The following is a 24,245-nucleotide window of genomic DNA, read 5'->3' as shown; positions in this document are numbered from 1 at the left end:
CCTTTGATGATCTTCATCAGATGACACTCCTAGGACATTATGTTATACAATACATGCATGTTTTGTTCAATCAAGTTCATATTTATATCAAAAACCAGCTTTATACATTAGCATGTGATGTTCAGAACTAGCATACCCACCGAAAACTTCCGGTGAATTTACTAAATTACTCATGATAAACGTTGACAAAATACATAATTATTTTAAGAATTATAGATACAGAACTCCTTTATGCAATCGCGGTGTCAGATTTTAAAATAGCTTTTTGGCGAAAGCACATTTTGCAATATTCTGAGTACATAGTTCGGCCATCACGGCTAGCTATTTTGACACGCACCAAGTTCGGGGCTCACTAAACTCAGAATTACTATTAGAAAAATTGGATTACCTTTGCTGTTCTTCATCAGAATGCACTCCCAGGACTTCTACTTCAACAACAAATGTTGTTTTGGTTCCAAATAATCCATAGTTATATTCAAATAGCTCCGTTTTGTTCGTTCGTTCGTTCAGGTCACTATCCGAAGGGTGACGCGCGAGCTCATTTTGTGACAAAAAAATTCTAAATATTCCATTAACGTACTTAGAAGCATGTCAAACGCCGTTTAAAATCAATTTTTATGCTATTTTTCTCGTAAAATAGCGATAATATTCCAACCGGGCAACATTGTATTCATTCAAAGGCTGAAAGAAAAAAATGGAGTAGTCTCGTGAACGCGCATCTCAGTCTCACTGTCCCCTGGCTGACCACTTACAAATTCTGCTGCTGTTCTTTGCCCAGAGACAGCAGACACCCCATTCCACTTTCTGGCGGCTTTAGAGAGCCAATGGAAGCCTTAGAAAATGTCGCGTTACAGCACAGATGCTGTATTTTCGATAGAGATGCAACAGAAGGACAACAAATTGTCAGACAAGGCACTTCCTGTATGGAATCTTCTCAGGTTTTGGCCTGCCATATGAGTTCTGTTATACTCACAGACACCATTCAAACAGTTTTAGAAACTTTAGAGTGTTTTCTATCCAAATCTACTAATTATATGCATATTCTCGTTTCTGGGAAAGAGTAGTAACCAGTTTAAATTGGACACGTTTTTTATCCGGCCGTGAAAATACTGCCCCCTAGCCCCAACAGGTTAAAAAGCAGCAGTAAAATAACAACAGCGAGACTACACAGGGGGATACCGGTACAGAGTCAATGTGCGGGGGCACCGGTTATTCGAGGTAATATGTACATGTAGGTGGTGTTATTAAAGTGACTATGCATAGATGATACCAACAGAGAGCAGCAGTGATGTAAAAGAGGGGGCGGGGGGGCAATGCAAATAGTCTGGGTAGCCATTTGATTAGATGTTCAGGAGTCTTATGGCTTGGGGGTAGAAGCTGTTTGAAGCCTCTTGGACCTAGACTTGGCGCTCGGTACCACTTGTCGTGCGGTAGCAGAGAGAACAGTCTATAACTAGGGTGGCTGAAGTCGTTGACAATTTTTTGGGCCTTCCTCTGACACCACCTGGTATAGAGGTCCTGGATGGCAGGAAGCTTTGCACAAGTGATGTACTGGGCCGTACGCACTACCCGCATGCACTACCCTCTGTAGTGCCTTGGGGTCGGAGGCCGAGCAGTTGCAACAGTGAAGCAACCAGTCAGGGTGATCTCTATTGTGCAGCTGTAGAACCATTTGAGGATGAGGACCCATGCCAAATCTTTTCAATCTCCTGAGGGAGAATAGGTTTTGCCCTCTTCATGACTGTCTTGGTGTGCTTGGACCATGTTAGTTTGTTGGTGATGTGGACACCAAGGAACTTGAAGCTCTCAACCTGCTCCACTACAGCCCCGTCGATGAGAATGGGGGCATGCTCGGTCCTCTTTTTCCTGTAGTCCACAATCATCTCCTTAGTCTTGATCACGTGAGGGAGAGTTTGTTGTCCTGGCACCACAAGGCCAGGTCTCTCTGACCTCCTCCTAATAGGCTGTGTCATCATTGACCAGGCCGACCACTGTTGTGTCATTGGCAAACTTAATGATGGTGTTGAAGTTGTGCCTGGCCGTGCAGTCATGAGTGAACAGGGAGTACAGGAGGACTGAGCACGTACCCCTGAGGGGCCCCTGCGTTGAATATTAGCGTGGCGGATGTGTTGTTACCTACCCTTACCACCTGGGGCGGCCCGTCAGGAAGTCCAGGATCCAGTTGCAGAGGGAGGTGTTCAGTCCCAGGGTCCTTAGCTTATTGATGAGCTTTGAGGGCACTATGGTGAACGCTGAGCTGTAGTCAATGAATAGCATTCTCACATAGGTGTTCCTTTTGTCCAGGTGGGAAAGGGCAGCGGGGAGTGCAATCGAGATTGCATCTGTGGATCTGTTAGGGCGGTATGCAAATTGTAGTGGGTCTAGGGTTTCTGGAATAATGCTGTTGATGTGAGCCATGACCAGCCTTTCAAAGCTACAGTCGTGAGTGCTACGGGTCGGTAGTCATTTAGGCAGGTTACCTTTGTATTCTTGGGCACAGGGACTATGGTGGTCTGCTTAAAACATGTTGGTATTAGACTCGGTCAGTGAGAGGTTGAAAATGTCAGTGAAGACACTTGCCAGTTGGTCAGCGCATGCTCACAGTACATGTCCAGGTAATCCGTCAAGCCCTGTGGCCTTGTGAATGTTGACCTGTCTAAAGGTCTCACTCACATCGGCTGCGGAGAGAGTGATCACACAGTCTTCCGGAACAGCTAGTGCTCTCATGCATGTTTCAGTGTTATTTGCCTCGAAGCGAGCATAGAAGTAGTTTAGCTCGTCTGGTAGGCTTGTGTCACTGGGCAGCTCTCAGCTGTGCTTCCCTTTGTAGTCTGTAATGGTTTGCAAGCCCTGCCACATCCGACGAGTGCCAGAGCCGGTGTAGTACGATTCGATCTTTGTCCTGTATTGACGCTTGCCTGTTTGATGGTTCGTCGGAGAGCATCGCAGGATTTCTTATAAGCTTCTGGGTTAGAGTCCCGCTCCTTGAATGCGGCAGCTCTACCCTTTAGCTCAGTGTGAATGTTGCCTATAATCCATGGCTTCTGGTTGGGGTATGTACGTATGTATGGTCACTGTGGGGACGATGTCATCGATGCACTTATTGATGAAGCCAATGACTGATGTGGTTTACTCCTCAATGCCATCGGAGGAATCCCGGAACATATTCCAGTCTGTGCTAGCAAAACAGTCCTGTAGCTTAGCATCTGCTTCCTCTGACTGCTTTTTTATTGAGAGAGTCACTGGTGCAGATTTGCCAAATGGAGGGCGAGGGAGAGCTTTGTATGCGTCTCTGTGTGTGGAGTAAAGGTGGTCCATAATTTTTTTCCCTCTGGTTGCACATTTAACATGCTGTTAGAAATTTGGTAAAACGGATTTAAGTTTCTCTGCATTAAAGTCCCCGGCTACTAGGAGCACCGCCTCTGGGTGAGTGTTTTCTTGTTTGCTTATGGCAGAATACAGCTCATTGAGTGCGGTCTCGGTGCCAGCCTCAGTCTGTGGTTGTATGTAGACAGCTACGAAAAATACAGATAAACTCTAGGTAGATAGTGTGGTCTACAGCTTATCATGAGATACTCTACCTCAGGCGAGCAAAACCTCGAGACTTCCTTAGATATTGCTCACCAGCTGTTATTTACAACAATACATAGTCCGCCGCCCCTTGTCTTACCAGACGCCGCTGTTCTATCCTGCCGATACAGCGTATAACCAGCCAACTGTATGTTGATAATGTCGTCGTTCAGCCACAACTCCGTGAAGCATAAGATATTACAGTTTTGAATGTCGCTTCGGTCATCAATTTTATTTTTCAAATATTTTCTAGCAGAATGGAAGGCAGTGGGGGTTTATTCGATCGCCTATGAATTCTCAGAAGGCAGCCTGCTCTCCTGCCTCTTTTTCTCAGCCTTCTCTTCACCCAAATGATGGGGATCTGGGCCTGTTCCCGGGAAAGCAGTATGTCATTCACGTCGGGCTTGTCGGACTCGTTAAAGGAAAAAAATGTATTCTTCCAGAAGTTAATTTCGGTCATAAGAGATGGTAGCAGCAACATTATGTACAAAATAAGTAAAAAAATAAGTTACAAACAATGCAAAGAACCCAACAAAAAAACACAATAGGAACACGTAAAACGTCAGCCTTCTTCTCCGGCGCCATCTTGGCAATGGGCATTGATTTCACAGAGTTTGCATCAATGTAAATTCTACTTTATGTCTCAGTCTGAAGAGGTATTAGGAGTGGGTACTGTCCTAGGCACTGCACTCAGGGTGGGCCCAGCTGAGAAATGTGATTCTGTGCCAGGCAGTCTATAAGCCCCTTCTGCACCGTAGTTTGCCGGGGGCGAGCTTGTCGAGCTGAGGGATCTGACTACAGCTCACTAATGTAATCCCTTTTGATATGAGAACAGTGGGCGCCTTTTTCAAGATTAGAAATCAGGATCCTGGATAGACCCAAACATTAAAAAGTCTTAACGAAGGAAAAATAAGAGAGAGAGAGGTCTTGACAATTGTCATCAGATTACACAGGGGTTGTTGTTTTGGGAACGAGGAAAGACCTCTCTAGTGGTTAATGACCTAAAAGTTTCAGTTGAAAACCTGCGCATGTGTACACTTCCATAGCAAGAATGTATACAGAGTTAACAATTAGCCTAGGCCTACGTCAGACCCCTTCTGAGAATTGAGAGAGCGTTAGAGAGAAGACAATTGGCTTTCTTTATAGCCACAAACATGTTTCATCTTAACAATATAAGTGGTTGAGTCAACTCATGGTGTCATGGTGGCTACTAAGCTGTTAAACATGAACTCTAACTGAGCTGCAGCTCAATGATAACTGAGCCGTGGACAGACTATAGCCTCACCTATCCCAAAATGCCCGTCCTTCCTCCCTCCCTCCTCACCCATTGTGAATCATTTATAGAAAAACAAACTAACTGCACATCCCTGGCCTGCATCATGGCCTGTATACACTAAGAGTTTTCCCTCATACTGTAGATCATAATGCATTAGATCACATGGACGGGATGGGAACTGATCCTTGATCAGCATACCTACTCAGATGCTTTGTGAGTACATATGGCCCTGATGCAGTGAGGCAAAAGAGCTGTGTGTTTGTGTTATGAAATAAAAGCCTATTAAATCCTAAACAGATTGGAGGTGAAGATTGAGGACACAATACAACAGAGGGCTTTAGTAAAACTGACAGGCAACCAGAGGGCTTCTTTTAGTGACACACACTTGCGATTTTGTCACGTGGAAAACACATGAACAACATGAGGAGAACATAAGGACAACAACATGAGAACGGTATGTTATCCAGCGGTATGACAGAATTAGAGCCGTGACCAGAAGGTTAATGCAAGGAAACTCTGGTGCTATATGGCCTAGGTATAGTCTATATATTAACTTCAAGTCTTCAGACAGATGATGATGATGAGACTGAAGTAGTCGCCTAAATTCTCTGACACATCACAGCAAAGACGGATATGATCAATAATGAAAAAAGTCATTTTATGTTTTACTTCAATATCGTCTTGAGACAATGCTGAGCATTCGTCTAGTTCTGGTTATGTTTATTTGACCATTCTCGATTATCTTCAACAGTAAGCCAGCATCAGTAGGCTCATCTTAACAGGTGCAACAGTTACAGGACAGACTCACCTACTTTAAACTGCGACGTGTTGTCATTGGGGTCTGCGTGGTCTTTCACCAGCATCATGTGGAGGATACCGAAGGAGTTCTGTATCCCGAAGATGGATCCATTACACCAGGTAGCAGCGAAAACAACTAACCAGCCGAACCCGCCCTCGGGTGGGACGAACCCGGGGCTCTGCCCTGGTGCCTGAGACTGAGACTGGGAATTCGGGGACACACCGGGTTTACTATCGAGACATCCAGCCTCAATTAGCTGGATAGTGCTGTCCTCATGTGGGATCTTGCATTCGCTATCTCCCAGGTCCTGTCCCTGGTCCTTCTTCTGTGCTTGCTGATTCTCCTGGTCTTGGGGAGAACCACCGTTGTGCGCCATTTCAGAGTCTGCAGTAGCCTCATCACAGTGTTCGGTCGGCGGCTCGCCGCTCAATGCTTCCTCCTCCGTCTGATTGTCCTCTATCCCGTTGACCCCCCCCATCCTGTCCAGTATAGGGGTTACTGTTGTGTTCTGGCTGCATCGCTCATGCATCAGATAGCGACAGTAGCCTACTGATTGACAAGGATTGTCTATAATAAAAACGAAGTAGGTTCCTTTCTGCTCTGCTCTTCCAAGAATAGTAGACAAAGTGAAGTCACAGCACCAATGTCAGTATCCGAAATGTCGCAATAAAATCGATTGTATGGTGAAAGGACAGGCACGTCTTATTTATCATGGTATCCGATGTCCCTATTTATTTATTGGGGAAATGATGACGCCAGAAAATATTTTACTTTTGCTTTCCTGCTCCGTGCAAAATGTAAATCAACCTGTGAAAGCGTCTGCTGCTCGCCAATCTCGTGCTCGCGTTGCACGGAGTCTCTACACTCCACATCGTGTAGCCAAATCTGTAAATAAATGAGTGTCGGCTCCTCCTCTTACATCTGTTTAATTTTACATTGGAATATGTGGATCTCTCGGCCGGGGGCTTTCAGGATCACGGTGTCAACACAGAAAACAACCTTCATTCAACAAGCTTGCCCCCGCCTCCACGGCCTCGTCACCAATGGCCGAGCTCAGAGACGGGTTTAACATTCCTGCAGTATGAGATTACGCCTCCACCCATTCTGCCCTCTGTGACAAACACGACTCGAACTACTTTGGAAAGCGCAGCCGCAACTCAGTGAATGACGTTGATGGAGTGAGTTTACTTGTAGAAGACTACAGTTTCTCGCGGAAAAGTGTCAATGTAACAATTTCTCGGCGCAACTTTGTATCCGGTGTATAGCAGCTGATTTAATTTCACTACGCCATGATGCAGCCTTCTATTTTATCAGCAAATATGTAAAGTTTACATCCCATACATCCAGGGGCGAAAATCTGATATCAACTTTGGAGGGGACAATTACATTAAATTTTCTCAAGAGCAATTCCTGAGGGGGACACCAAAAGTAGTGCTGTAACACATAGCCTACATTGTAATATGGTAAACGTATATTGAGGAACCAAAGAAATGAGGTGTTTGCCGTACTCCTAACTACCGGTACCCAAAACTACACAACTAATCACAACAGCAATACCATTGCCTTTAACAAATCTTAGTTCAGTCACCAGTTTAAGTTGAGAGTGGGGGTATCCATGGCATTTTCCAATTATGTTCCTATTTTACAAGTCAAAAAAATTGAGAACCTTTCATAATGTTGCCAAACAAAGACTCAACAAACTTACCTGAGACTCCCTGTCTCTGTCAGTCTGTCCCTGCATATCTGTCCCCAACTCTGCTGTCTGTGTGCCATCTGTTGCCTGCTCTGCCTAATGACATCATTGTGAAACATTTCCATTAGAATTTCATTTCTTTCTTATGAACATTTTATCAACTAGTCTTTGAGATATTAGGCTACTAGGGTTCTTACTATGCGTTTTGGTGTATTGAAAAATACTCTGATGTCCGTCTTTTATTTTTCAGCCATTTTTCTACCTGGCTGGCTGGCTGGCTACACACACAGTGTGTAGGTTATTTACAGTAGGAGATGGGCTTCTATCATCTTCAATCATTCTATTTGGGCTTCGATCTAAAAGGTAGCTAGCAAATGTGAAACGGATTAAAATGACAAGAGTTGACAGCTGTATGAGTTCACCATTTACACAACATATGCTGCAACCTTTTGTAATTTTAATAGTTTGTTTCATATTGGCTGGCTTCCAACAATAGCTGAATTTGCAAAGCTAGCGAGCACCAATTCAGTTTCAGTGGTGTTTGCTATAATCTTTGCTACCCGGGTTAAATAAAGGTGAAATAAAATAAATAAGTAAAAGTTCCCTTGCGACAATTTAGCTTTTGCAACGAGACCATTAAATATATTTAAGACAATGGTAGAAGAGAGTGTAGTTCTGTTCAGTTTGGATTTCAGTTTATCGCTAACCTTATCACAGGGACTTTGAAGCACTAACTTACATCATCTGCATGCTGATCTTGGAATAAATTGACGATAGCAAAGATTCCATCTTTGACGACGCCACATAAATGGAATAGGTACTAGCTAGCTTAAATGTTAATATTTGCGCGCTAGCTCTGCATATTCAGCTAGTGTGTGTGCGCGATTGACTGGATTAACCTCACGTCAGTTACGTGCATTGAGTGCCTTTCAGACAGTAGATACGACCTCTCTGTTACCTAGCAAGCTAAGGAACTGGCAGTGGATCAAACCATTGGGAGGCAAAGGGTGGGGGGGTCGCAATCTTTTGAAACTTAAAAACGAGCTATTAAGTGTCTATAATCAGCACAATTGCTTTCATTGCGTATTATTAATATTATTTAAATTACATAGTTATGTTTCAGTGATATATTGGGGGGGACAAATCATATTTTTCCCAGGATGGGGGGGTCGTGTCCCCCCCGTCCCCCCCGGGATTTCAGCCCCTGCATACATCGGCGTTTTAGACCACGATAAAAGAGCGTTAAGACATTATTTACATCTAATGGTGAAAAACTGAGGCTTGTAAAGCAAGCTTCTATATTTGCACTTACACAGGCAGTCCCCGTTAAACTTCTTGGCATAACGATTAATGTGTGGGTTTGATATTTGGGTTCGAAACCCGGTCGGGTTGTTATCATTGACTCTACCCTTTAAAGGGGGCAATCAGCAGTTGCTATATCAATTTTTGGACTTCATTTAATTATAAGTCCCCAATATTCTTCAAGAATATAACTTAAAAAAAATGCCTAAGGAGCTTAGTTCATACCCCACCAGAACCCCAAATATAGGTTTGTTTACACCAGTTATATGTAAAATGAATTTATAAAAATACTTAGGCCTCTAAACATGGTTAAAATTAAACAATAATTTTGATATCATGGATGGTCAGTCTTCGCATCAATAGCTCTATGAATATAAGAGGTTACATTCCTCCAGCCCCATCCCTCAGCTTTTTACCGAATCAGGTGCGGGGAATACGTTTTGTTATTGTTTATACTGTTTATTGCCACTCTAAACTTCCTTAAATTACACATTTTTAGCTACCACTTCCGAGTCCATTGGAGAGGATCAGTTTGAGCAAAATTAGGTATAGAATCACTGATCTACAAATAGTTTTCCCTGCCAAATAATAGGCTTTGTGCAATTAAGATTGGTAGAGGAAGCCTCCCCACAGAACACTCACACACAACCAGACAATGATGGATTGATTGGAGACAGCTTGTGTCAATTAAATAACATTTCCTAAGATTTTCTACCTGCAGCAAACCTAGTGGATAATGGTGAAAACACTGGTATAAAACAAATAACCAACCAAAACAACTGGCCCTAGTCATAGACCACTGCTGTGATTGTGTACAACTATCCCTCATCATTGGCCACATCTGTGATCATGTACAACTGGCCCTAACCATAGACCACGGCTGTGATTGTGTGCAATAGTTAACTTCCACCATTGGATGGGGCCAATATGCCACAGTTGACACACAGGATGTGTTTAGTTGACAGTGTGGTTAGGATTGATTGACCACTCTCATGTTGGGAGATGGAGAAACCACTATTTAGCCAAATTACGATTCTTGGTTAGCTGTGATTGACTTTATGTAGGCCTAATTAGGTCAATGTCGAGGTAGAAACAAGCTAGTGTCCGACATCCATGGGTCACATTCCTGTGGATGTCTTTGGAAAACATCTTAAGCCAATACCCAATAACATCCTGTCTGAATTGCTTTTGAAATGAATTCCTCACCTGGCCTATCTCAGTGTATAGCTAAGCACCCTTTGTCCCTCGGGGTTGATACACTGATGGGTGGCGTTGTTTAGTAATCATATATTTCATCATTAGATCACTACATTATAAGATTTATCTCTGTGGGAGCATCATCCCACTCCTTTATGAGGCCTATACATAGATGATTGAGGAGTTCTGTTTCTAGAACTTTCCCAGTGATTCACACATGTAAGGGGTCAAAGGTCAGGGGGCCCAGGAGAAGGTTGGTCAATGATTTCCTGTTGATTCTGGGATTCTTTAATTCCTCTGAGAGGTGGAGGCGGGTGATCTAGGCTCAAGAACACAGAGGAATGACTGGGACTGGGGGCGGGCGGGTGGGTGGTCTCCCAGCAGAGAAAAGACTGAGACTTTATGTAACCATATGGGGTAAGTCTGGAGGCAGACATTTCATTTCATCAAGGCTGAATGATGCATGCTGTCAGACTGGAACTGACTGAGTGAGGGTGAGTGGGTGACAGAGGGGGTAAGTGGGAGAAAGAAGGAGAGAAAGAGGGTGGGCAGTGGAAAAGAGAGAGAGGGTGCGTGGGAGAGAGGGTGAGATGGAGAGACACAGAGAGGGTTAGTAGGAGAGAGGGAGGTTAAGAAAGAGAGGGTTAGTGAGGGTGAGAGGGTGAGCGAGAGGGGGAGAGGTGCATGTAATGTAAGTAGTGTTCAGCATGCCTGAACATGCAGCATCCAGCAGGGCTGGGGTGGGGTGGGGCTGGCGGAACCATTATCACACTGTTGTGACTCACGTCAAATGATTTACCCTCAGGGTTCTGAAAGTGATACAGTTTGTTCTATAGAATTCAATTAACTGGTTTATTCCCTAGCTGTACTCCATAGCTGATGTCTGTGATCCTGGTGTGGTTTGCATTGGAAGCAAACCTCTTCTATCGAAAGGTGTCACCCTCATACCTGTAGTCTTTGGCACACGGTGACGCACTGGGGAAGAAAACGTTCAGACAAAACAATATTTTGTGTGACACACTGTGCTAGACAGTCTCCTGACGTGACATGCATTGTTTCATCTCAGTGTACGTGACCAGACAGCAGCTAGCAATGATTGTCCCTGACAGTCTAGACTCCGTCATTGAAATGTACATGATGAATTATCCACATAAAAGTCCATTGGCAATTCATCAATGTGAAAACAAATGGACTGAATAGATGTTATTTGTTTTTAATAATAAAGTGTTCAAGGCCTGCTGCATTAGCAGTACCAGCACTCACATACCCAGTGATCCCTGCCTATAGATATTGTCTGACATGTCCCATGTTTCTATCTGGTTAGAAACAGACAAAAGTAGCAGTTAAAACAAAACAAAACAAAGAAGAGGAAACGCTGAAGTGAATGTGTGTGTCACGTCCTGACCATAGAGAGCTTGTATTTTTCTATGGTAGAGTAGGTCAGGGCATGACTGGGGGGGTTTGTCTAGTTTATTTATTTCTATGTTTGGTTCTAGTTTCTTTTTTCTATGTTGGGGTTTTTGCCTAGTTTACATTTTCTATGTTGTCTTCTAGGTTCTTTTTTCTAGATTGTTGTTTTCGGATGATTCCCAATTAGAGGCAGCTGGTCATCGTTGTTTTTTGAGATTATTTTGAGTTTATGCGTGTAGCACCTCTTCGTCACGGTTTGTTGTTTTTGTTTATAGTTTATTGTCTGTCTTGCATAGTTTCACATAGAAATAAAGATGTGGAACGATACGCATGCTGCGCCTTGGTCTCTTTCATACGACAAACGTGACAGAATCCCCCACCACCAAAGGACCAAGCAGCGTGCCCAGGAGGAGCAGGGATCCTGGGCCCGGAAGAGAGTAGAGGACATCCTGGACCTGGGAGGAGGTAATGGCAGGGGACAAGACCCTGCCATGGAAGCAGGTGGAGGCAGCTCCCCCCCCCAAAATTGGGGGGGCACACGGGGAGATTGGCGGAGTCAGGGTTGAGACCTGAGCCAACTCCCTGTGCTTACCGTGGGGAGCATGTGACCAGTCAGGCACCGTGTTATGCGGTGATGCGCACTGTATCTCCAGTGCGCATTCATAGCCCGGTGCGCACTGTGCCTGCACCCCGCATTTGCCGGGCTAAAGTGAGCATTCAGCCAGGATGGGTTGTGCCAGCTCTACGCTCCTGGTCTCCGGTGCGTCTCCTCGGTCCAGGATATCCTGCACCAGCTCTACGCACTGTGTTGCCAGTGCGCCTTCACAGCCCAGTGCGTCCTGTGCCAGCGCCCCGCACTTGCCGGGCTAAAGAGAGCATTCCGCCAGGACGGGTTGTGCCAGCTCTACGCTCCAGACCTCCAGTGCGCCTTCACGGTCCAGTACATCCTGTGCCTGCTCCCCACACTCTCTCTGAAGTGCGTGTCCTCAGTCAGATACGTCCTGTGCCTGCTCCCCGCACTCTTCCTGAAGTGCGTGTTCCCAGTCAGGTATGTCCTGTGCCTCCTCTTCGCACTCGCTCTGAGGTATGTGTCACTAGTCCGGTGCCACCTGTACCGGTCCCACGCATCAGGCCTCCAGTGCGCCTCCCCAGTCTAGTACGTCCTGTGCCTGCTTCTCGCACTCGCCCTGAAGTGCGTGTCACCAGTCTGGTGCCACCTGTCCCGGCTCCACGCACTAGGCCTTCAGTGCACCTGCCCAGTCCGGCGACAGTTCCCAGTCCGGAGCTTCCGGCGACGGTCCCCAGTCGGGAGCTTCCGGCGACGGTCCCCAGTCGGGAGCTTCCGGCGACGGTCCCCAGTCGGGAGCTTCCGGCGACGGTCCCCAGCCCGGAGCTTCTGGCGACGGTCCCCAGCCCGGAGCCTCCTGAGACGGTCCCCAGCCCGGAGCCTCCTGAGACGGCCCGCAGCCCGGAGCCTCCTGAGACGGCCCGCAGCCTGGAGCCTCCAGCAACGGTCCGCAGCCCGGAGTCTCCACCAATGCTGGTGGGTTCGCAGGATGAGAGGGTTCTTCGTCCTGCATCAGAGCCGCCTCCTATGCTGGCGTGTTCGCAGGATGAGAGGGTTCTTCGTCCCGCACCAGAACCGCCTCCGATGCGGGAGGATCTGCGGGATGAGAAGGTTCTTCATCCTGCACCAAAGCCACCACCAACACTAGACACCCCCCTCCCAACCCTCCCTTTTGGTTTCAGGTTCAGGGGGGTAATGTCAAGTAATGACCATAGAGAGCTCGTATTTTTCTCTGGTAGAGTAGGTCAGGGCGTGACTGGGGGGTTTTGTCTAGTTTATTTATTTCTGTTTGGTTCTAGTTTCTTTTTTCTATGTTGGGTTTTTTGTCTAGTTAAAATGTTCTGTTGTGTTCTAGGTTCTTTTTTCGAGGTTGGGGTTTTCGTATGATTCCCAATTAGAGGCAGCTGGTCATCATTGTCTCTAATTGGGGATCATATTTAAGTTGTTGTTTTTCCCACTAGTGTTCGTGGGACATTATTTTGAGTTTATGCATGTATCACCCCTTCGTCACGGTTTGTTGTTTTTGTTTATAGTTTGTCTGTCTTGAATAGTTTCACATAGAAATAGAGATGTGGAACGATACGCACGCTGCGCCTTGGTCTCTTTCATACAACAAACGTCACAGAGTGTCTGTGTGTGTTGTCAGTGTTCTTCCATTCTTGTCAGAGATAAGTCATGTTAGCATGATTTATGAGCTGTCATGTTAGCATGATTAATGTGATGTCATGTTAGCATGATTTATGAGCTGTCATATTAGCGTGACTTAATATTTTTTTATTTTTTTATTTCACCTTTATTTAACCAAGTAGGCTAGTTGAGAACGAGTTCTCATTTACAACTGCGAGTTGGCCAAGATAAAGCAAAGCAGTGCGACACAAACAACAACACATGGAGTAAACAAACATACAGTCAATATCAAATCAATTTTTTTATATAGCCCTTCTTACATCAGCTGATATCTCAAAGTGCTGTACAGAAACCCAGCCTAAAACCCCAAACAGCAAGCAATGCAGGTGTAGAAGCATGGTGGCTAGGAAAAACTCCCTAGAAAGGCCAAAACCTAGAGAGGAACCAGGCTATGAGGGGTGGCCAGTCCTCTTCTGGCTGTGCCGGGTGGAGATTAGAACAGCACATGGCCAAGATGTTCAAATGTTCATAAATGACCAGCAGGGTCAAATAATAATAATCATAGTAGTTGTCGAGGGTGCAACAAGTCAGCAACTCAAGAGTAAGTGTCAGTTGGCTTTTTCATAGCCGATCTTTGAGAGTATCTCTACCGCTCCTGCTGTCTCTAGAGAGTTGAAAACAGCAGGTCTGGGACAGGTAGCACGTCCGGTGAACAGGTCAGGTTTCCATAGCAGCAGGCAGAACAGTTGAAACTGGAGCAGCAGCACGGCCAGATGGACTGGGGACAGCAAGGAGTCATCATGCCAGGTAGTCCTGAGGCATGGTCATAGGGCTCAGGTCGAGAGAGAGGAGAGAGGAGAGAGAGAATTAGAGAGAGCATATTTAAATTCACACAGGATAAGACAAGAGAAATACTCCAGATGTAACAGACTGACCCTAGCCCCCCGACACAAACTACTGCAGCATAAATACTGGAGGCTGAGACAGGAGGGGTCAGGAGACACTGTGGCCCCATCCAATGAAACCCCGGGACAGGGCCAAACAGGCAAGATATAACCACACCCACTTTGCCAAAGCACAGCCCCCACACCACTGGAGAGATATCTCCAACCACCAACTTACCATCCTGAGATAAGGCCAAGTATAGCCCACAAAGATCTCCGCCACAGCAAACAATATAAAAAGTCTATATACAGTGTGTGCAAATGAGGTAAGATTAGGGAAGTAAGGCAATGAATAGGCCATAGTGCCGAAATAATTACAGTTTAGCAATTAAACACTGGAGTGATAGATGTGTAGAAGATGAATGTGCAAGTAAAGATACTGGGGTGCAAAGGAGAAAAAACAAATACTGAATAACAGTATGGGGATGAGGTAGTTGGATGGGCTATTTACAGATGGGATATGTACAGGTGCAGTGATCTGTGAGCTGCCCTGACAACTGGTGCTTAAAGTTAGTGAAGGAGATATGAGTCTCCAACTTCAGTGATTTTTTGCAATTCGTTCCAGTCATTGGAAGCAGAGAACTGAAAGGAAAGGCAGTCAAAGGAGGAATTGGCTTTGGGGTTGACAAGTGAAATATACATACTGGAGCGCGTGCTACGGGTGGGTGCTGCTATGGTGACCAGTGACCTGAGATAAGGCGGGGCTTTACCTAGCAAAGACTTATAGATGACCTGGAGCCAGTAGGTTTTCAACGAATATGAAGCGAATGCCAGCCAACGAGAGCATACAGGTCACAGTGGTGGGTAGTATATGGGGCTTTGGTGACAAAACGGATGGCACTGTGATAGACTGTGATTGCTGAGTAGAGTGTTGGAGGCTATTTTGTAAATGACATCGCCGAAATCAAGGATCGGCAGGATAGTCAGTTTTACGAGGGTATGTTTGGCAGCATGAGTGAAGGATGCTTTGTTGCGAAATAGGACGCCGATTCTAGATTTAACTTTGGATTGGAGATGCTTAATGTGAGTCTGGAAGAGGAGTCCAGACACCTAGGTATTTGTAGTTGTCCACATATTCTAAGTCAGAACCGTCCAGAGTAGTGATGCTGGACGGGTGGGCAGGTGCGTGCAGCGATCGGTTGAAGAGCATACATTTAGTTTTACTTGCATTTAAGAGCAATTGGAGTCCACGGAAGGAGAGTTGTATGGCATTGAAGCTCGTCAGGTGGTTAGTTAATACAGTGCCCAAAGAAGGGCCAGAAGTATACAGAATGGTGTCGTCTGCGTAGAAGTGGATCAGAGAATCACCAGCAGCAAGAGCGACATCATTGATGTATACAGAGAAAAGAGTCGGCCCGAGAATTGAACCCTGTGGCACCCCCATAGAGACTGCCAGAGGTCTGGACAATAGGTCCTCCAATTTGACACACTGAACTCTGTCTGAGAAGTAGTTGGTGAACCAAGCAAGGCAGTCATTTGAGAAACCAAGGCTGTTGAGTCTGCCGATAAGAATGTGGCGATTGACAGAGTCGAAGGCCTTGGCCAGGTCGATGAATACAGCTGCACAGTATTGTCTCTTATTGATGGCGGTTATGATATCGTTTAGGACCTTGAGCGTGGCTGAGGTGCACCCATGACCAGCTCGGAAACCAGATTGCATAGCGGAGATGGTACAGTGGGATTCGAAATGGTCAGTGATCTGTTTGTTAACTTGGCTTTCGAAGACCTTAGAAAGGCAGGGTAGGATAGATATAGGTCTGTAGCAGTTTGGGTCTAGAGTGTCTCCCCCTTTGAAGAGGAGGATGACCGTGGCAGCTTTCCAATCTTTGAGGATCTCAGACGATACGAAAGAGAGGTTGAAGAGGCTAGTAATAGGGGTTGCAACATTTTCGGCGGATAATTTTAGGAAGAGAGGGTCCAGATTCAGGGTTTTTGGTGGCCTTCCTAAGCCAGGATTCAGACACGGCTAGGACATCTGGGTTGGCGGAGTGTGCTAAAGCAGTGAATAAAACAAACTTAGGGAGGAGCTTCTGCATGAAACCAAGGCTTTTACAGTTACAGAAATCAACAAATGAGAGCACCTGGGGAATGGGAGTGGAGCTAGGCACTGCAGGGCCTGGATTAACCTCCACATCAGCAGAGGAACAGAGGAGGAGTAGGATAAGGGTACGGCTAAAGGCTATAAGAACTGGTCGTTTAGTATGTTCGGAACAGAGAGTAAAAGAAGCAGGTTTCTGGGCGCGGTAGAATAGATTCAAGGCATGTGATGTCATGTTAGCATGATCTATGTGCTGTCATGTTAGCATAATATATGTGATGTCATGTTAGCATAATATATGTCTTGAGTTGTACAGTGCATTCGGAAAGTATTCAGACCTATTTACTTTTTCCACATTTTGTTATGTTACAGCCTTATTCTAAAATGGATTAAATAAAAACATTTCCTCATAAATCTACACACAATACCCCATAATGTGAAAGCAAAAACAGGTTTCTAGATATTTTTGCAAATGTATAAAAACATAAAAATTGCATATTTACATAACTATTCAGACCCTTTGATATGAGACTCGAAATTGAGCTCAGGTCCATCCTGTTTCCATTGATCATCCTTGAGCTGTTTCTACAACTTGATTGGAGTCCACCTGTGGTAATTTCAATTGATTGGACATGATTTGAAAAGGCAAACACCTGCCTATATAAGGTCCCACAGTTGACAGTGCATGTCAGAGCAAAACCAAGCCATGAGGTCGAAGAAATTGTTCGTAGAGATCCGAAACAGGATTGTGTTGAGAAACAGCCCTGGGGAAGTGTACCAAAAGAAATCTGCAAAAGTGGAGGTCCCCAAGGACACAGTGGCTTCCATCATTCTTAAATGGAAGAAGTTTGGAACCACCAAGACTCGTCCTAGAGCTGGCCGCCCGGACAAACTGAGCAATCTGGGGAGAAGGGCCTAGGTCAGGGACAGTGGCGACCCGTCATTCAGGGCAGTTGGGGCAGAGCCCCATCTGTTTTGAACATCATATTTTTTGCAAATAAAATGTGGTGGGGGGTTGCCTGTTTTGCATGTTATTTTGGTATTAGTACGTGACACATCAGTTTGCAAACAATGTAACAAGTCTGGGTTGCAGGGTCTCTTTTCCAAGTTAAAAATGATAAACATTCAACATTGGACATGCTGTCAATCCAGCATGATTTCTGCTGCATTCAAAACAACTGTTAACTTGGAACTGGGAAATCTGACTTCAGTGAGTTCAAAACAACTGGGAACTCAGGACAAAACTAGCTCCGACTGGGAAAATAAGTTTTGAACGGTCATCCAACTCAGAATTGTAAGTCGGGAACATGGGCCTCTTTCTCAAGCTACGACCTGAAGATTATTGACGTCATCATGATTCAACCTTGTTTTTTTCTGAGTTCCCATTTGTTTTGAAAGCACCATAAATCCAGAGAATGCCAGACTTTGATGACAAAGTTTGATGCTACAATTTGCCCTTAAGGACCGCCGCGCCACCTTCCTGTTCAAGTGAGCACAGCACAATAAGGTGAGTCCAAAAAATGTATTGTATGCAGCTGCATAAATGATGTAATATGCCAGGGAGATATGTATACTGTAGCTAAGAAAGTAATACTAGTAATACTAACAGTTTGTGGGCACAGTTTGCCACCGTTATAGTGCAATTCATGTATTTGATTGTGTTGTGTAGTGGCTTTGCTGGTATGCATCCCCCCCAAAAAAGGTTTGTTTCCCCCACCAAGATTTACATGCTAAAATCGCCACTGGTCAGGGAGGTGACCAAGAACCTGTTGGTCCCGCTGACAGAGCTCAAAAGTTCCTCTGTAGAGATGGGAGAACCTTCCAGAAGGACAACCATCTCTGCAGCACTCCACCAATCAGGCCTTTATCGTAGGCCAGATGGAAGCCACTCCTCAGTAAAAGGCACATGACAGCACACTTGGAGTTTGCCAAAAGTCACCTGAAGGACTCTCAGACCATGAGAAGCAAGATTCTCTAGTCTGATGAAACCAAGATGGAACTCTTTGGCCTGAATGCCAAGCGTCACGTCTGGAGGAAACCTGGCACCATCCCTACGATGAAGCATGGTGGTGCCAGCATCATGTTGTGGGGATGTATTTCATCAGCAGGGACTGGGAGACTAGTCGGGATCGAGGGAAAGATGAACGGAGCAAAGTACAGAGAGAACCTTGATAAAAACCTGCTCAAGAGCGCTCAGGACATCAGACTGGGGGCGAAGGTTCACCTTCCAACAGGACAACGACCCTAAGCACACAGCCAAGACAACGCAGGAGTGGCTTTGGGACAAGTCTCTGAATGTCCTTGAGATGCCCCCCAGAGCCCGGACTTGAACCTGATCGACCATCTCTGGAGAGACCTGAAAATAGCATTGCAGCAACTTTCCCCATCCAGCCTGACAGAGCTTGAGAGTATCTACAGAAAATTATGTGAGAAACTCCCCAAATACCAGAGGTGGAACAAGTATTCAATTGGCATACCTTAATATAAAATTACTCAAATCAAAGTGAAAGTAACCCAGTAAAATATTACTTGAGTAAAATTCTAAAAATATCAGATTTTAAATGGACTTTAGTACAGTGGTGGAAAAAGTCCTACATTGTCATACTTGAATAAAAGTACAAAGTAAAAGCTATACATCAAATTCCTTGTATTTAGCAAACCAGACGGCACAATCCATTTTTGTATTCGTTTTCTTGACAGCCACACTCAAACACTCAGACATAATTTACAAAGGAAGCATTTATGTTGAGTGAGGCAGCAGGGAAGACCAAGGACGTTCTCTTGATAAGTGTGTGAATTTGACCTTTTTCCAGTACTGCTAAGCATTCAAATTGTAACTAATACTTTTGGGTGCCAGAGAAAATGTTTGGAGTAAAAAGTACATAGTGAAGTAAAAGGAAAAGTAGTCGAAAATATAAATAGTAAAGTAAAGTACAGATACCCCCCCAAAACGACTTAAGTACTTTACACCACTGCCAAATACAGGTGTGCCAAAGTTGTAGTGTCATACCCAAGAAGACACGAGGCTGTAATCGCTGCCAAAGGTGCTTCAGCAAAGTACTGAGTAAAAGGGTCTGAATACTTATGTAAATGTATATTTGCGGGGGGTTTTTATATACATTTGCAGAAATGTCTAAAAACATGTTTTTCTTTGTCATTATGGACTATTGTGTGTATGGGCCATTTTTTAAATACATTTTAGAATAAGGCTGTAACATTACAAAATGTGGAAAAAGTCAAGGGGTATGAATACTTTCCAAATACACTGTGTATACCTATAGTCTCACTCCATGATACATACATTCTATTTCTTCATAAATAAATTATTCACTTGAACAGCAGATAAGTATAGACAAGTCCTTGTATAACCCCCACCAATAAAGTTACAACTCATAATATTTTGGGTTTAAGGTGACATGTTGGGGTAGTATCAGGTGACCACATCTTATAGTCAAGATGAGGTGTCATGTTGTGGATTGTAGTAGTAGATAACAACTCAGGGTATGGGGGTATCAGTGAGGTGTTGGGTAGCATTAGTATTTGGGGTGTAGCATGGGACAAAGAGGAAGCTAAGTGATTCCCGCTCTGATTCTGATTTCCTGGTTCTTTCTTTATCAGTCAGATGCTTGTACTTCTGTCATGTCCCAGCTTGTCCACCTTGCCAGCTCTCCTTATAAGGACTGGAGCCCAACCCCTATCCTCCTCTCTTTCAGGTCTGCAACAATGCACACCATGGAGATTGTAACAATACACATGCACGCTAAAACATTCCCTCCCTCCCTCACACACTCAAGCATTCACCCTCACACACGCTGACATACTCCTGCACACACTGGAATGTGAGTATGTGAGGCACATGCTTTAAAAGGATCTGATCCCAAACCCGTGTTCTATACACATACATTACACACAGAAATACATGAGCACTTTGTCATACAATTATGTAATGAACAGCCAACATACTATATACCTCCTCATAGAAAAACACACTGACACACAAACAAGCCAGCTCAAGCTTGCCTACTGCTACTGATGAGTAAATTAGTATGCAAGGAGGGACAGATACGAACAGCACACCCTCCCCCCTAACGGAAAGAGCCAAGGAGACCTGGAGTGAGAGAGATTGAGCGAAAGAGAGAGGGGGGGGGGGGGGGGGGGGGAGAGAAGCACAGAGGGTAGAAATGAAGGGGTGTTAAAAAGGAGGGGAAAGTTTGGTGAGAATAAAAGAAGACGCTGGTGTGGAGAAAGAGAGAGGGAGGGAAAGAGAGAGAATGTGAGAGTTAAGAAAATAACAAAGAAGAGTGAAGAGGGATTGCGGAAAGAGACATTAGATATCCTATTATTCTACAATTCAGGTATAGTAAAAGATTAACTACTCGCATTGGTATGTTATAGTTTTCTTTCACTTGGTTGCTATGGTGATGTTTGAGAGCATGACTGTACTCATGTTTATCGCATTTTCACAACCACCTAAAAAGATGATGAATGATTGATTAACCTAGTCAACATCAACTCAGATAAAGCCATACAACAACTTTAATCATTTAGATTGTTGCTGGGTTATTCTATGGATGAAAGTATAAGGAAGCTAAATAGAGGACTAGCATGTGTTGAGAGTTCAGCTCGGGTTCCCACAGATTTGTCTGGCACGCTGCCAACTGAGAAGAGAGCACTAGCTGGTGGAGACTCCACTCTCCCTTTGTTTTGTTTTTAATGGTTACTCATCTGAGCCAATGAATGTCCATTATTAAAGCCCTAACAAGTGACCCTTCACCTACATACATTTGTAAATCCGATATAACCCTAGGATGCTTATCTACCACAGGAGGTTAGTGGCACATTAATTGGGGAGGACAGGCTCATGGTAATGGCTGGAGCGGAATAAGTGGAATGGTATCAAGTACATCAAACACATGGTTTGATGCCCTTCCATTCGCTCCATTGCAGCCATTATTATGAGCCGTCCTCCCCTCAGCAGCCTCCACTCCACTCTGCTTTATGTACAATAGTGACTAAATGTGGTTGGCAGCGTTGTCCATCTTTGTAACCTTTGTACAGAATTTATTCTGTCTTTCTTTTTTTAACTCCTTGAGAATCAGGCTGGTTAGTTTACCTCTCTGTGAACCGGTTGTCCTACAGTACATTACCTCTCTGTGAACCGGTTGTCCTACAGTACATTACCTCACTGTGAACCGGTTGTCCTACAGTACATTATCTCACTGTGAACCGGTTGTCCTACAGTACATTATCTCTCTGTGAACCGGTTGTCCTACAGTACATTATCTCTCTGTGAACCGGTTGTCCTACAGTACATTATCTCTCTGTGAACCGGTTATCCTACCGCACATTATCTCACTGTGAACCTGTTGTCCTATGGTACATTATCTCACTGTGAACCGGTTGTCCTACAGTACATTACCTCTCTGTGAACCGGTTGTCCTACAGTACATTATCTCACTGTGAACCGGTTGTCCTACAGTACATTATCTCTCTGTGAACCGGTTGTCCTACGGTACATTATCTCTCTGAACCGGTTGTCCTACAGTACATTATCTCTCTGTGAACCGGTTGTCCTACGGTACATTATCTCTCTGTGAACCGGTTGTCCTATGGTACATTATCTCTGTGAACCGGTTATCCTACCGCACATTATCTCACTGTGAACCTGTTGTCCTATGTTACATTATCTCACTGTGAACCGGTTGTCCTACAGTACATTACCTCTCTGTGAACCGGTTGTCCTACAGTACATTATCTCACTGTGAACCGGTTGTCCTACAGTACATTATCTCTCTGTGAACCGGTTGTCCTATGGTACATTATCTCTCTGTGAACCGGTTATCCTACCGCACATTATCTCACTGTGAACCTGTTGTCCTATGGTACATTATCTCACTGTGAACCGGTTGTCCTACAGTACATTACCTCTCTGTGAACCGGTTGTCCTACAGTACATTATCTCACTGTGAACCGGTTGTCCTACAGTACATTATCTCTCTGTGAACCGGTTGTCCTATGGTACATTATCTCTCTGTGAACCGGTTATCCTACCGCACATTATCTCACTGTGAACCTGTTGTCCTATGGTACATTATCTCACTGTGAACCGGTTGTCCTACAGTACATTACCTCTCTGTGAACCGGTTGTCCTACAGTACATTATCTCACTGTGAACCGGTTGTCCTACAGTACATTATCTCACTGTGAACCGGTTGTCCTACAGTACATTATCTCTCTGTGAACCGGTTGTCCTACGGTACATTATCTCTCTGTGAACCGGTTATCCTACCGCACATTATCTCACTGTGAACTGGTTGTCCTACAGTACATTATCTCTTTGTGAACTGGTTGTCCTACAGTACATTATCTCTCTGTGAACTGGTTGTCCTAAGGCACATTATCTCTCTGTGAACTGGTTGTCCTAAGGCACATTATCTCTCTGTGAACCGGTTGTCCTGCAGTACATTATCATTCATATCTTTCTGTCTGTTGTATCCTGTGCCTCCTCCTGTACGGGTTCACATGGTCATAATGTGGGAGGTAATTCCTACTTGTGGTTATAATCTTTCCATTTCTGTTCCACAGAGATGTCATTCTGCTGGAACTTGGCTGCCATGCTCCTACTACTACTGGCCCCTGACCTGCTTCCCACCCGCCTCATCAACACCCACCCCCTTCTCACACACGCTGTTCCCACCTCCCCGCCGGTCATATACCCCAAGATCCAATACGTTACCGGCGTGGGCTTCGACTACGACGAAGATGACTACACTGAAGAGGATGTTTCCCATTTCCCTCCTAACCACAGCAAAGCCTCATCAGCTTCTACTCTAGTTCCGATGCAGTCCAAGCCCTGTGACTACCATCCCTGCCAGGACAACCAGCTCCCCTGCTCCCAGCTCTCTGCCCAGACCGGATGCCTCTGCCCTGGTCTAAGTGGGGCAGGTGAGCCTCCTCATGCTCCACACCTCCAGAAGCTAGTGCCAGGCGCTAATGGGGGGGCAGAGGTACGGTGGTGCGCCCCAGCCTCTGTGGTATCTGAGTACCGGGTCGTGATCGAAGGTCGAAGAGGAGAACCTCTCCAGTTCGGGGGTGATTCTCGGAGCGGGGTGCTGGGGGAACTAGAGGCAGGTGTCAAGGTGTGTGTGGAGGCGGTGAACATGGCGGGAACCAGTGCCCCCTCAAAGCTCTCCTGCCTGCGCTACGACCCCCCTGAGGCCACCAACCTGGCCCTAAGGGCGGGGGTTATCGGAGGGGGGCTGGGTTTTCTCCTGCTCCTTTTCCTGGTCACCCTGGTCCTCTGGAGGCGACAGACATGTAAAACAGGGGAAAACTCAGCAGAGGGGCTGGGGAACCCCTCCTACAGCACGGAGGGAACGCTGTGATCCAGTTTTGGGATTACAGATGGTACAGTGATTCAGTAGCACAGGCGACCCTTAGAGAGAATGTAGGAGTAAAGCAACTGGGACGAGACAGAGCCAAAATGGCTTCACTCACCAGCACTGTGCTCAGGTTGTTCAGAATCCTGCACTTATGAATATAGGAATTAAACAAGAACTTTGGACTTTTGTGAACTAAATAACCCTAACAAAATCTTAAGAGGCGTTGTGACTAAACAGACTGCAGGTTGTTTGCTGGCAAATTAACTTGTGTACAGAAGGATCAAGACAGGGCAGTTATGGCAGTTAGATTCATGTGTAGAATAAATACAACTAACTGAATACTCATGATGAATAACAAAAGCAATTGTTTTCTAATAAAAGTGTTTTCATAATTTTGGCTGAGTTTGTGTGAGCGATTGTTTTTAAGTTAACGGAAGGAA

At 45.2% G+C, this 24,245-nt stretch overlaps 2 protein-coding genes across 3 annotated transcripts in view; one reads left to right on the top strand and one right to left on the bottom strand.

The window, feature by feature from the left end:
• Positions 1-6,686, bottom strand: part of LOC106592847 (monocarboxylate transporter 8) — a 49,456-nt gene extending 42,770 nt beyond the window's left edge. Inside the window, exon 1 of the mRNA XM_045724141.2 lies at positions 5,655-6,686. Within this exon, the coding sequence (XP_045580097.1) occupies positions 5,655-6,174 (520 nt within the window). The 5' untranslated portion in view covers positions 6,175-6,686. The remainder of the gene's footprint in view (positions 1-5,654) is intronic.
• yk002 (fibronectin type-III domain-containing protein UNQ728/PRO1410 homolog) lies at positions 5,002-24,202 on the top strand. Of its 2 annotated transcripts, none has more exons than XM_014212901.3 (2): positions 5,002-5,300; positions 23,009-24,202. In XM_014212901.3, the coding sequence occupies exon 2, from the start codon at positions 23,011-23,013 to the stop codon at positions 23,806-23,808; it is 798 nt and encodes a 265-aa protein (XP_014068376.2). In that variant the 5' UTR covers positions 5,002-5,300; positions 23,009-23,010; the 3' UTR covers positions 23,809-24,202.
• The last annotated feature ends 43 nt before the right edge of the window (positions 24,203-24,245 follow it).

This window comes from Salmo salar, chromosome 09 (assembly GCF_965601325.2).
Source record: "Salmo salar chromosome 09, fSalSal1, whole genome shotgun sequence".
Classification (NCBI taxonomy): Eukaryota; Metazoa; Chordata; class Actinopteri; order Salmoniformes; family Salmonidae; genus Salmo; species Salmo salar.
Note: the sequence above shows the minus strand (reverse complement) of the source record. Positions and strands in the feature narration are given on the sequence as shown.